Source organism: Crocodylus siamensis, chromosome 14, assembly GCF_052110815.1.
Source record: "Crocodylus siamensis isolate JL-2025a chromosome 14, ASM5211081v1, whole genome shotgun sequence".
NCBI lineage: Eukaryota > Metazoa > Chordata > Crocodylia > Crocodylidae > Crocodylus > Crocodylus siamensis.
The window spans coordinates 28,522,676-28,536,519 of NC_143408.1; the positions used below are offsets into that span (position 1 = coordinate 28,522,676).

The window sequence follows — 13,844 nt, forward strand, 5'->3', positions numbered from 1 at the left end:
TTGCTCAGCAAGCTTGTGGGGTGTGCAGCAAGTATGTGTGTGCATGTGCATGCACCCTCCCACCTCCCAGGGCATGGATGCATGAACAGGACCTGTGTCCTGCTGTGCCCAGGGGCACGACTGCAGGACTGAGCCCCTCGGGGTGACCGAGGAGCCAGCCTGGCACTGCTGAGGTTTGGTTGTTGTGGTTGCTGTGTGGACAAGGGGCATGCAGGGGGTGCAGCGCAGGTGCCCGGAGCGGGGCAGTGTAGGGGCACAGGGCAGGGAGCAGCAGGGGCTCCCTTGAGGCTGGGCCAGAGGGGACAGGACTTTGTCAGTCCCTCTGGGCCCCATGGGCCAGGCAGGGCTCAGGCCCAGGTGATGGCCTGGGTGCCCCGCGATGGGCGTCAGGCTTCACGCCAAGGCTGGTTGCGTTTGGCTCCAGGTGGAACTGGTCGAAGCTGACATGCGTCGGGAGCGTCCGCACGCAGCCTGCTCGGGTTTAACTGCGGGTGTCCCCTCCCCGTGTGGTGTCCTGGGTGAGCCCGTCCGTCCCGCGGCCTCAGACTCCCCAGCTGAGCAGCCTGAGCTGCGGCTCCACCTGGGGCCAGATTGGGCTCCTGGGACCAGGTCTCCGTGCTCTGGTCCATGGCTGCCATGTGGTGCCATCCCCACGACAGCCAGGGCGAGCAGCTGCGCCTCGCAGAGCTTTCTGCCGCTGCACCGTGCCATGTCGCGCCCAGGCCAGGGCTGAGGCGTGCAGACCTGGCCGGCATCCCAGCAGTGACAGGCAGGGCCAGGTGGTGCAGGACGGGGCTGGCTGAGCTGCGGCTGGGGCTGAGCAGGTGTCCGGACCCCGCCCTGGTGCTTGCCCCCGTCTGTCAGGCCCCGGAGCAGAGCCAGGGATTTATGGACCTGCCACGTTTGTGAGTGCCTGCCCCACTGCTCTGCAGGGAATGGGGAGCCTCGTGGGGTTGGCTCTTGGGGCGCTCGCCCCGTTCCACGTATAATCCCCCTGTCTGCTGGGCCCTGTGCCGGGGTGCCCCGGGGCTCCCATGATGGTCCCGGAGCGGGGCTCAGCAGAGGGCAGCCCCATGCCAGCCAGACCCAGACGTGGAGCTAGTCCCCAGGGTGGGCGCCCTGGGACTCGGTGCCTCTCGGAGCGTGCCGGGGCGGGGAAGGTGTCCTCGCAGCCTGGTGTGACAACGTTTGATCCCATTGGAGCATTGCTGCAGCGTGGGCTGTGGTGTCCCCGAGCTGAGGGCAAAGGCGGGGGTCCCAGGCAGCAGTGCCTGCACCTGCAGGGGTGGGTGGTGTTGGAGGGTCGGCGAGGCCCCCCTGACTCTGAGCAGCCTGCTGATTGATGTCCCCTCGCCCTGCAGGAGCGCCAGCGCCTGGAGACCATCCTGAACCTGTGTGCAGAGTACACCCGCACTGATGGGGCCGCAGACGTGGGCGATGGCACGCTGACGGGCAGGCGGCCCTCCAAGGGCTCAGCCGGCTTGGCTGTCCTGGGCCTCGGGCGCTCCTTGGAGGAGCATGGCGAGCCCCTCATGCACCGGCAGATGATGGAGAACCTGGAGAAGTCGGACGAGGAGAATCTCAAGGAGGAGTGCAGCAGCACGGAGAGCACCCACCATGAGGTGAGGGGTCGTCCCATGGCAGGGAGAGCACCCACCGTGAGGCGAGGGCCCTGGGACCCGGGGGCCTCGGGCAGAGCTGCCAGGCCAACAACAGGGGCAAAGGCAGGGTGCGCCAGGTGAGCGCTGCGTGGGGGGCCGGGGGCAGGGTCCTTGCAGCGCCCGCTGCCTTTGTCCTGGCATGGTGGCAAGGGTGGCAGGGGCCACAGGAACCTGCGAGGTCCCTCGCGCAGCTCGGCTGAGTGCTGGCCCATCTGTGCCGGCAGCACGAGGAGTCCACGGGGGGCAGGGCCAAGGAGGCAGCTCTGCTGGAGGAGGAGCGGGCACAGGTGCTGGCTCGAGTGGATGAACTCAAGTGCTGTGTAAAGGAGCTGGAGCAGCAGCTGCAGGAGTCGTCCCGCGAGGTGAGGGGCCGCGGCCCGCTGTGCGTGGAGGGGCACAGGGGCCCTGCTCCCGGCCGGGGGCTCCAGGGCATTGATCCTCTGGGTGCAGCCCACGGGTCAGACCTGCCCTGCAGCCTGGTGTGGCCTGGCCCAGGCCAGGAGGGGTGCACGGGTCCTGAGCACGCAGAATCTGAGCTGTGGTCCACAGTCCCGGTCCTTCCATGCCCTGTCTGTTAGCAGAGCCTTGCTGGGCTCCAGGCCCCATGGCCGTGGCGGGTGGCTGGCCAGAGGCTGCCGGACTTCTCTGACCGGGTCTGTCTGCACAGGCGGAGATGGAGCGGGCTCTGGTGCAGGGGGAGCGCGAGGCAGAGTTGATGCAGCTGCAGCAGGAGCAGAAGATGGCTCAGCAGCTTCAGGAGAAGCTGTCCGGCCTGGACGCTGCCGTCCAGAAGGAGCGCGACAAGGTAAACCCCGCAGCCGGAGCCTCCTCTCGCCTGGAAGCGACGGCTGCAGCGCGTTTGCTCAGTCCTGTCGGCTGGACAACCCTGTTCGCCCACCCCCGCTGCGGAGGCTGCTCTCTTGGCCTGCGCTGACCCCGGAGGACAGTGGCGCGGGGTCTCCGCCTGGCGTGCCCTGGACCCGTCCCCCAGGGCCGAGCCCCTGGCTCTGGGGTGCTGTCCTGGCTGTGAGCCTCTCCCATGTGCCGCTGCCATGGGCAGAGTCTCGGGAGCTGCCAGGTCTGCGGGGGCAGGAGCCGGCCCCTCCCTTCTTGGCGTCTTCCCTTCCTTCTGCTGGCTGAGGAGCTCTGTCCATCCTTGGTGCTGCTACGGGAGTGCAGCTCTTTTCAGTGCTTGGGGCACACTTTGGTAGCCGCTCTGCTGGCAGAGCCGTCCCCAGGGCTGCAGCCGGGTCCCGGGCCTGCACCCCCCCCCCTTCCTGTGTGTGGTCTTGGTGTAGGAGGTGTCATGAGCTCGCCGTTCTCTGTCCGCCCCGTGGAGCCTGCAGCTCCGCACGTGGTGGTGACAGCTGTGGTGTTTCTCTGGCTGGGGCACTGGGTCAGTCTGTTCAAAGCATCACCTGGCTTTGACCGGAAACGCGCCGTGGGGCTGTGGATTCCCGGCTCGGCGGAGACCGGTTCCGGGAGGCAGGGAAGGGGCTGGGGCCTGGGGCTTGCAGGTGGTCCCCTCCCCACCTGTCCTCTGAGGAAGGGCTGTGCCCCGCTGCAATGCAAGCGCACCTGACCAACCGACCGACCCGGAGGCCGTGCTCTCCGTGGAGCCCTGGCAGCTTCCCGTCCTGCCCCGGCACTGCCCCGCTCCCCGTCGGCTTCGGCCCCAAGAAGCCCCTCGCCGCCCCCACAGGGGGGAAGCAGGGCAGGGGGATGACCGCCTGCCATACTGCTGGAGTGAGGATCAGGGCCACGCTTGTTCCTCGCCCAGCTCCCGAGAACCTTTGCCCGGCTCCTGTGGGGATTCCTCGCTGCCACCCTGGCTCTCCTGCGGGGATTCGTTTCTTCTGTTTAAATTCTTCTAGCCCTTCCGCGAGCCCTTGTTTGCAGCCGCTGGCTGCCCGGGCATGGAGCCCAGAGACCACGCTCCCACGGCCGCGCTGCCTCCATCTCTTGCCGCTCTAACCGGCCTGCTCTGGCCCTCTGCCGCTGAGCTCTGCCTCTAACCCTGCCTGCCTGCCTGGGTCGCGCCTAACCATTAGCCCGGCTCTTCACGGGCCCCCTTGTCTCCCTAACACTTGTCTTCTGACCAGGCCGGAGGGGACCAGGCACAGCGCCCCTCGTGCTCTGGGTCCGTACCGATGTGACATGCGTGTGCGTGCATGCGTGTGAGTGGTGTACTGCTGCAGGTGTGCGAGGCAGGGGAGACTTGCTCTGGCACGCATCGTGCTCCTGATTTGAGGCTTCTTGGCTGAAGTTCAGCCCCCCGGTGCTGCTGGAGGAGGGTGTTGGGCTGGGGCTGCTTTTGGGCCTCCCCGAGCGGTGCGGAGCTGGGCTGCCCTCTGGCAGCATGCTGTGCTGCTCGCAGGATGGAGGGCAGGGGCCTGGGGCCCAGGGCGGGCTGATCCCCTGACACGACCCCATTGGCTCTGGCCTGGGAACGCAGCCTGGAGGCCCCGTCCTTGGCCCCTGCCCGGCCCCACAGCTGCTCCCCACCTCCTGGCTGCCCCGGACAGCTCTAGTGCCCATGTGCTGTGGTCATAGGGTCTCGGGGAAGGCGTCTTCCAGTCCCCTCTGGCCGGCGCCGGTGCTCGCTGCCAGGTGCCTGTGCCTGGGAGCCCCCACTTGGCGTGTTCCCTGGGCCGTGTGCCCCAGAGCTCTGCCTGCAGCCGGGGGCGAGGGGGTGCTCTCAGAGCCGGGCTGCAACGTGCCCCTCTCCCCACACGCACAGGGTGCGTTAGCTGGGCATGTTGCCCTCCTGCTCTGTGCCGTGCCTCATTGTACACCAAGCCAGCCGCCAGCCCTCTGCCATCGGGGCTGGTGCCTGGGGGCTGCTGAAGGGAGGCAGGTGGGAGGGGGCTGCAGGGACGGGCCATGCATCAGTGCCCAGGAATTCCTTTGTCACTGAGAAGCAACTGAGCTCAGTGGATGCGACTAGCTGGGCTGGCGTGGAAAATTCTGTGCTATGAATAGGCATGTGTGTGCCTGCGTATGGTGTGTGTGTGTGTGTGTGTGTGTGTGCGTGCATGGGGGTGTGCATGCGTGTCTGTGTGCATGTGTGTACGTGTGCATGCACAGTGTCACTTGGAGTGCAGGAACCCAGAGGAGGGCATCCAGGGACGTCTGCTTGAAATCCAGTTCCCTGCTCCCTTCCTCGGAGCAAAACGTTAGGTAGCAAAGTCCCCGCAGAGCCGTGCTTCTCCAGCGGCTGTGTCCGAGCCTGCGGGCCCCAACCTGTGCTGTGACCAGGCTCTGGGCGCTGCTTAGGGACCCCACAGTCGTACTGGACGTGGGGCAGCATGTGTGGGACGGGAGGGCCGTCGTGGGGTCAGCTCTGGTGAGCAGGGCCCTGTGGCCTGGTTCTGCTGACTCCCTGCAGGAGATTGGTCAGTCACTTCCCTTCTCTGCCTCAGTTTCCCCGCCTGTCACATGGGTGTAACAGTCCCTCTCCTCCGGGGGCTGTGAGAGTGCAAGACATTTAGGGACCAGGGGAGGGGGCAGGCACGTGGCGCAGGCGCTGCGTTCCAGCACTGTTGGTGGTGGCGGGAGCCTGGCAGGCCCAGCCTTTGAGCACAGTGTCGCGTCGTGTCGCTCTGCAGGACAGAGGGCAGCGGCAGAGCTTGCCTGCGTGCGGAGTGGAGAACAGCCGGTGCCCCTTGGTCTGCTGTGTCACTAACTCGCTGCAGCGCGACCCAGGGCCCAGCATTAACTGCAGCAGGGCTGGATCTCGGTCTCCGCAGTCAGAGCCCCCGTCGCCCCTTTGCACAGAGGGGCGTGCAGCCCTGACCTGCCCGTCCTGCCCCCGTCTTCGGGCGGCTGATGACCTGGCAGTGCAACACTGGGTGCCTCGCTGGGGCTGTTACGCTTGTCCCCGCGCCTGGCGAGGATGCCTGGCGCTGCTGCGTGCCGCTGCTGGTGGCTGCGCCGGCCCCAGGCTAGGCTGTGCCCAGAGCCGGCTCCTGTCCGTCTCCACTGGGCTGTGGCGCTCGCTGCTCCGCCTCTGTCCTGAGACGCAGACCGAGGTCCAGCCCGGAGCAATCACCACGTTAACCCTCTAGCCCTGGGTCCGTGCTTCTGCTTTCTCGTCTTCCGGACGATGCCCTCTGCGCCTCCCCTGCCTGAGCGCTGTCTAATTCTCCGCTTCTGCATGGCGCGGATTTGAGAAGTGTTTTCTCTCTTTTGTGTTTTGTTTGTTGTTTTCCCCGATTCAGGAGAGGGCAAAGGTTGATGCTGAAAGGAAGGAGCTAGAGAAACTCCAGGCACTTTACAATGAGTCGAAGAGCCAGCTTGATAACTGCCCTGAATCAATGCGGGAGCAGTTACAGGACCAGATGAGAAGGGTCAGTGTTTAACCCCGCCCCTCGGGACCACGGCCCACTTCCCCCAGCGCCAGGCTCGCGTCTCCAGCTCCAGCCCCCGCCGCCTGGCCGCACCGCAGGCTGGAGGAGGCTGGCGTCCAGGTGCGCGGTACTGGTAAGCTCGGCACGGTCTGGCTGGCACAGCGGCGGCTGGGCAGAGCGAGCAAGGCTTCTGCTGCCTGCAGGCGTCGTGGCCCTCCCCGCCTCTCTGTGCAGGGCTGTAGCCTCCCCCGGCCCCCTTCGTTCTCCGGGGGCTAAGAGTGAGGAGGCCAGCGCGCCCGCTGCGCTCGGTGCCTGGCAGGGGGGCTTGGGTGCGCGGGCCCGACTTCAAACCCCCAGTGGGAAGCGCGCCACTCGCCCCTCAGGGCAGCAGACAGCTGCTCGCCCTGCTTCGGCGCCAGCTCCAGGTCTGCCGTTGAGCACAGTCGGCAGCGATGCCAGGGCAGGGCTGTCCCCCTGGAGCTCAGCCCCCGCAGGAGCCGCTCTGGAGTGGGGCCTCTGCCCCGGCCTGCTCCCTGCCACAGAGCCAGGCAGGCCGCATCAGGGAGCTGCTGTGGTCCCAGCTCAGGGGCCAGAGGAGCTGACCTGCTCACGGGCCGCTGGGCTGGCTAAAGGGACAGCCCTGCCAAGGGGGCCCAAGCCTGGGTGTCAGCTGTTCTGGGTGGGGCAGCTGCCCGGGGGCATCTGTCCTGGACACAGCATAGCTCAGCCATGGGAGGCCAGGCCAGCGGCGGGCACGAGCGTTTGTGCATGCCTCTGCGTCCCGTCCTACGGCCCTGTGGCCGTGTCGGTTGTCCAGTCCGTGTGACATCGCTGTCGGTGCAGCGCGTTTCCCAGTTGCTGGGACGTTCCAGGCAAGATCCGGCCACCCTCCCTGCATGTGGTTGGACCTTCCCGTGGTGCAGGCCCCACTGTTGGCCTGTGTCTCAGTGGGATTGGCATTCCCAGCCACAAAGCGCGTGGCGTGGGCATGGCAGCCCAGCAAGGGAGCATCCAGCAGGGCGGGCGCTGAAGGTCTGCGTGGGGATGGAGCGCCCTGGCCTGGGGGCCTGCAATGGCCCTGCCATTAATCCAGCTGCAGAGCCCAGATCCTGCACTGCGCTGCTTCCCTTTGGCTGGCAGGACCTTACCTGCAGCACTGGAGGCACAGCCTTTTCGTGCCCTGCTCACCTCGGTCGGCCAGGGCAGCCTGACCTAGTCTGCCCGGTGTGGGGGCCCGCGCATCGTGCACGGGTGCTGCAGGCCTGGCCAGCGGCCAGAGCAGCCCCGGGGCTTCAGCAGAAACACGTGGCTGCCCAGGCGGACGGGGCAGCCCTGCTGCTGGCGTGGAACATGTGGCCCTGTGTGCAGCCCAGCCTGCCCCGGAGGTGCTGTTGCATGTGATGGAGGGCAAGGCAGAGGTTTCAAGCCAGGCTCAGCCCTGGCCCCGGAGCATTGTGCCTCCATGGGCCTGCGACAGGTTGTCTCGGCACGAGCTGAGCACTGCAAGACGACGGCTGCACTTGTACAGCCCCCACACGTCACCCTGGCTGGCCGCCGGCCCTGCCAGGCTCCAGGGGGGAGTGGACTGAGCGCCGTGGCCCAGGCTCTGCACGCTGAGGGCTTGGTGCCCAGCCCAGCTCAGCCTCCAGCCCCTCCCAGCAGGGCACGCTGCGCCCAGGGCCGGGGCTCTGATTCGGCTGCCGCCAGGTGCTGGGCAGGGGTGGAGCGAGCTTGGGCTGGGGGTTGCTGGAGGCTTTGAGGGTGGTTAATAGCGTCTGACTTGATGGGTCCTCGGGGGTTCGCTGCCCTCAGGGGATCGGCTGGGGTGGATCCCGTGGCTGACCAGCACGCGCTCCCCCAATCCCGGCGGTCTTGGACCATGCGCTCCTCTGGCTGCCCAGGCCTGCCACCTTGGTGCCACCCCAGCCCCGCCAAGCCCCCCACCCCAGGGGCTGCGCTTTGCCCTCCGCTCAGGCCTTTTCCCCCCAGGCCCCCCTGGCTGTGCCCAGCCCCCTTGCCGGGATTCCCCGCGCCGCGCTGCCCGTGCGACTCTGCTGGTGCTCCCTGGACTGGACAGGGCCAGGCTCCCCCCGTCCCCAGGCCCTCCGTGTGCCTGCGGCATTAGCAAGACCCAGGCAGTGCCCTGTGCCATGGCAGGGGCTAGGCAGAGGACGGAGCAGGGGACGGTGACATCCTGCCCAGGCCAAAGGGCAGGGCAGCCCTCGCCCCTCTGCCTGGCAGTGCCCCAGCCTTGTGGGCCTTGGCGGGGCAGGGAAGCAGCTGATGTGCTCAGCTACCCAGGTGTTGGGGGCCCCGGAGCCTGCCTCCCTCCTGCTGCACAGCTGGGCGCTGGTACCCTGGACTTGCCCGCCTGCCCCGTGGTGGCGTCCCTAGCCGGGGGGCGGGTGCTGGGCTGAGCCGCTGCCGCTGTGTTTGAAGGAGGCGGAGGCCCTGGAGACGCAGACCAAGGCGTTCGAGGACCTGGAGTTCCAGCAGCTGGAGAAGGAGAGTCGCCTGGAGGAGGAGCGCGAGACCGTGAGCCTGCAGCTGCTGCAGAGCAGGGCCGAGTGTCACCGCAGCGTGGCCAGGAGAAAGGTGTGCGAGGAACGGCCCTTGGCCTGTGTCTACCCGCGGGGTGGCAGGCTCCGTGCCCCTGCCCCGCGGAGCTCCCTGGCCTGCGCTGCTGCGCCGCGCTGGCACCTGCTGCCCGCTCACCGGCTCCATCTCCCGCAGGAGCGCGTGGCCGCCCTGGAGAGCCAGGCCAACCAGATCCGGCTGCAGGCCGCGCAGGAGTCGGAGCGCCTGGCCGCTGAGAAGAGCACCGTGCTGCAGCTGCTGCACAAGGTAACGCCTGGGCTGGGGCCAGGCCTGCCCAGCGCCGTGCACCAGCCCAAGCTGGCGGGTCTGTCACCAGCGCTGCCCACCGCCAGCCCTGCATGTGCCTGGGCCAGGCCCTGTGCCTGGGGCTGCCGGCAGCTGCTGGCTGCGGGGGGGAGGTGGGGAGCTGAGGGCAGGGCGCTGACAGGACGGGCTGTGGGCAGGGGGCAAGGCTGCCTGGGCTTGGGGACAGGCGCTGTGGCGAGCGCTGACACCTGTCCCTGTCCCTTCCCGGCTGGTGTGTCCAGGAGAAGGAGAAGCTCGTCTCCCTCGAGCGTCGCTACCACCTCGTCACTGATGGCAGGAGCTTCCCCCGGACCTCATCCGCGCTCAAGGAGGTAACTGCAGGGTTGCGGGGGCTGGGGGAGCTCCTCTCGGGACTGGCCACCTCATGCCACTGAGAGCCACGCGCTGGGCTCAGCCCAGTGTGACCGCGGGCACTGAGGCTGGGGCGTGCTGTGCTGGGACATGGCAGGGGCAGCACACCCCTTCCCAGCAGGGATCTTGCTCCCCGCGTGGGCGAGGTGGGGGAGCTGTGAGCACCTGGAACCAAGTTCAGCCCCTGGTCAGCGCTGTCCTTTGGCCTGTGGGTCTGCCCTGAGCTGGAGCTGGGCCCTGCTCCCACCTTGCCCATGGGGCATGCGGGGCTGATTCCTGCCTGACGCTGGGGCTGGAGCCTCGTGGAGGAGTTGGGGAGTGGCGCTGCAGCCTGGCGAGCTGCGTGCATGGTGGGGTCTGTGGGCAGGCAGCGCTGTGAGCATGCAGCCAGCGCCCCTGGGCTCAGGGAGCTTGTGGGTGTGCACAGGGCAGATTTGAGCCAGCAGACCACGCGTGGCTGCCAGGTTTGCTCAGCTTGAATGCCAGGCGCCCACCTGGGCCAGAGCCACTTGCTGGGAGCCCTTGCTCCTGGGCCGGGGGGGCAGCAGGCCTGTCTGGCGGGTGCCGGGGTCCTGGCAGGTCACACGTCCAGAGGCACCAGTGGGGCTGCGTCTTGCCGGACCCGCCCGGCCCGCGTGGAGGAGCTGGCTCTGTGCTGCAGGGAACTTGGGCCCTTCGGCTCCTTGCTGTGGACAGTTGGGCCCCCTGGGTCGAGGAGTGACCAGCCAGCGGGCACTCGTGACTGCAGTGGGCTCCAGCATCCGCTTTTCCCCGGGGTCCCCATCACAGCAGGCTGTGTGCTGGGTGCCCTGGCCGGCTACTGGCGCCTTCCACTGGGCTGCATCGCCACTTGGTCTCTGGAGCACCTTGGAAGGGAAGGGGGCTCGTGGGGCTGTTTGGGTCTTGCGATGTGTGTGTCCACTTTGCCCTCACCACCTTTACCCTCCAGCAGGGCATGCTTCATATCTCGGAGCACTGTGACCTGCTGGAGGAAGCTAAGCCCCAGCCCCCTCTGCCCGGAGCCGCTGCTTCCCCAGCCGCTGTTTCCTCTGCCTGCTCCTGCCCCACGGTGCAAGAGGTAACGGGACTAATTGCACGTGCTTGCTTGCTCGCTCACGGCCCCGCTGCCTGCACGCAGCAGTGCCAGGCTGCTGCCGGCTCCCGCTTGTCCAGGGCCTGGCAGGCCACCCTTTCGCCTCCATGGGCTCGTGCTGCCTCGGGTTCCCAGGCCCTGCAGCCAGGCACAGATGTGGTCCCCTCCAGGGGCATTTCTACTCTAACAAGCCAGTAATTGCCCATCACCCTCAGAGCTCCTGGGCTGCAACACAGACGGGCCCAGTGGCTTCTGGCTGCAGCTGCTCCCCGACCTGCCCAGCTGCGCCTTCCTCTCCTCTCCTTTGCAGCTGTCCTTTGCCCTGTTCCCTGCTGCGAGCCCGCTGCACAGAGCTGGCTGTACGTCCCGCAGGGCGGTCCCCTGCAAGTGCCTTGGGCCCTCCATGCTCCCTGCCAGCCTCCTGTCCACTTCTGCTTCTCTGAAAATCTCATAAGGGTGGTGACGGGGGCACTGCATGGCACTGTGTCTGCACAGGCTGGCCAGCACGGCTGCAGTGCTCTGTGGCAGGCTTCTGCCAGTGCCAGCCTGGTTCTTTGGCAAACCTCTCCCCTCGTGACACTGGGCAGCAGATGCCTAATGCTGCAGCCAGCCCACATGTCAGCAGGGAGCCAGACACTCCTGGGGTCAGCATGCTGGTGCCCCCAGGGTTTGGGTCAGGAGAGCTGGCTGCAGGAGAGGCTCTGTGGCCAGGCTCCCCAGAGCTCCCTGCTGCTGCTGCCTCCCCACGGCAGGTGTTCGGTGCTCCTGGGGTCAGCATCGGGTTTGGTGTGTACAGGTGGCCATGCGCTGTCTGGGGTTCCCTCTTCCCTGCATTGCCACTGAATGTGCTGCTGGGCAGCCAGCCTGGTACTAGCTGAGCTGTGTTCAGATGCCAGAGGAGCGGTGGACACCTAGTCTCAAAGTGCCTTGGGCTTGTGCATTGCAGCCAGCAAGGGAGGGCAGCCCTGGGGCCGTTGGCACAGGCCTGGGTGCTGCAGGAGCAGCTGGCCCTGGAGGCTGGACTTGGGGAGGTGGTCTGACTCGGGGGCTTGTCAGCCCCGGCCAGCAGGGATAGCAGCACAAAGGCCGAATGTGCCACGGTGGTGCAGGCGGGGTGCCCCCGCCCATGGGTATTTGGACTGTGCCCTGCCAGGGGCTGCAGCTGAGACGCGGCCGGGCAGACAGCAGCATGGCCAACAGAGACGCTTGGTCCAGTGCCCAGGCCGTGCCCTGCCCTGCTGTGGTCCGAGTCCACAGCGTAGAGCTCTTTGGCTGCATGTGGGGTGGCAGGCTGGGAATTTCCCCGGCCAGAGGCCCGGGAGGGGAATGTGCCAGGGTGTCCAGCTAGGCTCATGGGACACCTGAGGCAAGGGGCTGGTGGCGTGCAGGGCTGTTGGTGTTGGCTGGCCTGTGTCTAACTTTGCTCCTCCTTCTCTGCCGCGGCTCTCCAGGAGTACATGAGGCTGTCTGACGTTTTCAGGTTCTGCAGCACCGTGTACGGCCCTGGCTTGGATGCTAAAGCTCCTGCTGCTGCCCCTGCTGCTGCGTGCCGTGCGCTCTTGCTTGCGGTACCTCCCATGGCCACCGAGGTACCTGCTCCGAGCATGCTCTCGTGCTTGCGCACCCCCAGCCCTGGCTTGCTCTGGCTGAGCAGCTCCCGGGGTCGCTTCCCTGCTAGGGTGAGCCTGACCGGTCCAGGGAAGGCAATGCCTGGCGCTCCCCTTCCCGGCGCTCCCCTGGCTGCACATTGGTCTGGGCTCAGGGAAGACTCTCCCTTGCACTGACGGCGGCTGGAGCAGTTTCATCTCCTCTGCTCTCCTCCGCAACGGGGCCTGTGGTCTCTCGGGCAACAGCCTTGGGGCCTGGGGACAGAGGAGCTGATGTGGACTAAGTTAATGTCTCAGTCGCTTGCTTCTGGGGGCTGCAGTCCTTCGGGTGGGCTGGGGGCTGCATCCTGGGGCAAGGCACGTGGGAGCAGCCCGAGCGCAGTGGGGACGGGTGGGATGCTGTCAGGCAGGGAGCCCCGCGCCAGGGCTGCAGAGCACACAGGTGGCTCCTCAGAGCCACGTGAAGTGCCGACCACATCTGTCCTGGCCTCTCTCCACCCCGCTTGGAAGCAGTAAGGGGTCCCCCAAGTCCCCTATAAATAACCAACCAGGGCAGGCCCAGGCCACGCAGCTGTGTACCTGTGGGTCTGCACTGCCTGGCGGCGGGTGGGCAAGGGATGCTAGCCAGTTACGTGGCCTCCCTGACCTCCGCAAGGAAGTGAAATGCCCCCAGGATGGCCGCTGTCCTTGCCGGCCGGGCTCCCGTTGCCCCAGCCTCGGCGTTTATCTGCTTCTCCTCTCTGCCCAGTACGTGACCATTGAGCAGCTCTCAGGGATCCTGGGCAGCGCCAGGGCCAAGCCAGTGCTGGCCCCTCCTGCTCCCACCCCGGGCTGCCACCCTGCCAGCTGCGCCCCTCGAGCTGCTTCACCCGCCGGCTGCCTTCCTCCTCCTGCGCTGCCTCTCTGCTCCTCCTCCGTCTCTGCAGAGGTTTGTGTCTGTGCCCCCTCCTCCTTCCTCCACTCTGCGCTCTCTGTGGGGAACAGCAGCTGCTGGCGGGGTTGGGGCTCCTGGCAGCCGAGAGGACGCTCCGATGGTGCCAAGGGTGGATCTCGGACCCCTGCTTTGAGCCCGTTAAGTTGTGACGCTTCCAGCTGCGGACAGCACCCGGGCCAGCCTGCCCCGCCGGCTCTGCCGTGCTGCTCGCTGGCTTTGCTGCAGCCTTGCAATGTTAGCGTTGCACCATTGCCGCCCGTCAGACGGAGCCGCGGGCCCTGGGCCCAGCCCTGTCAGTTGGCGAGACCTGAATGGGGCGGTTTGGGCTGAGCATCGAGCATCGCAGCTGCTGCTTCCTGAGCACGTGCCTGCTCCAGCTCCGGTGTGATGGCCGTGGGGCCTGGCGCCTGGGGCTGTCCGGGCAGGGTGAAGCGCCAGGCCAGGGACTGGTGCCAGACCACGGTTCCTGTGCAGCGGGACGGCTCGGGGCCGGGCCAGGGCAGGGCTCTGCTGGTTTTCATTCTCTCTGTCTGTGTCTCTGCCCCTGGTGTTCCACCCTCTGTCCTGTCTTCTGTCTCCTGCCCCCTCTCTCTTCAGATGGAGAAGCTTGCAGGGAGCCTGGGGCAGCTCCCAGCCCTCGACTTAGAGAGGTGGTATGAGGAGGTCATGGCCGGCATGGAGGCCCCCTCCCCTGCCTCTCCTCCCTCCTCCCCTCCTCCTCTTCCTGCTAAAGCTCACTCCTCTCGAAAGCCGCTCCAGGTAACTCCCTGTGGGACAAGGCCAGGGCCAGGCCCAAGTCTCTGCAGAGGTGGTGGGACGGGAAGGAGATGGCCCCAGGGGCCAAGCCCTAAGGACATTTGTGGTCGGCTCTTGGACCAGGAACGCTCCAGCTGGGGTCATGGCTTGGATTTCTTGGTGTCCGGCCCTGCCTGGCTCAGCTGTGCC

The 13,844-nt window shown here is 67.1% G+C and overlaps 1 protein-coding gene across 23 annotated transcripts in view; it reads left to right on the forward strand.

Annotated features, from left to right (window-relative positions):
- PHLDB1 (pleckstrin homology like domain family B member 1) overlaps positions 1 to 13,844 on the forward strand; it is a 45,307-nt gene that overhangs the window by 20,633 nt on the left and 10,830 nt on the right. For 10 of the 23 annotated variants that reach the window (XM_090026836.1, XM_090026839.1, XM_090026837.1 and 7 more), the window contains 11 exons: positions 1,362 to 1,622; positions 1,886 to 2,023; positions 2,329 to 2,466; positions 5,882 to 6,010; positions 8,450 to 8,605; positions 8,744 to 8,854; positions 9,136 to 9,225; positions 10,215 to 10,343; positions 11,810 to 11,947; positions 12,714 to 12,893; positions 13,497 to 13,658. In XM_090026836.1, the coding sequence (XP_089882962.1) occupies positions 1,362 to 1,622; positions 1,886 to 2,023; positions 2,329 to 2,466; positions 5,882 to 6,010; positions 8,450 to 8,605; positions 8,744 to 8,854; positions 9,136 to 9,225; positions 10,215 to 10,343; positions 11,810 to 11,947; positions 12,714 to 12,893; positions 13,497 to 13,658 (1,632 nt within the window). The remainder of the gene's footprint in view (positions 1 to 1,361; positions 1,623 to 1,885; positions 2,024 to 2,328; positions 2,467 to 5,881; positions 6,011 to 8,449; positions 8,606 to 8,743; positions 8,855 to 9,135; positions 9,226 to 10,214; positions 10,344 to 11,809; positions 11,948 to 12,713; positions 12,894 to 13,496; positions 13,659 to 13,844) is intronic. The other 13 variants (XM_090026830.1, XM_090026854.1, XM_090026850.1 and 10 more) reach the window with 11 other exon arrangements.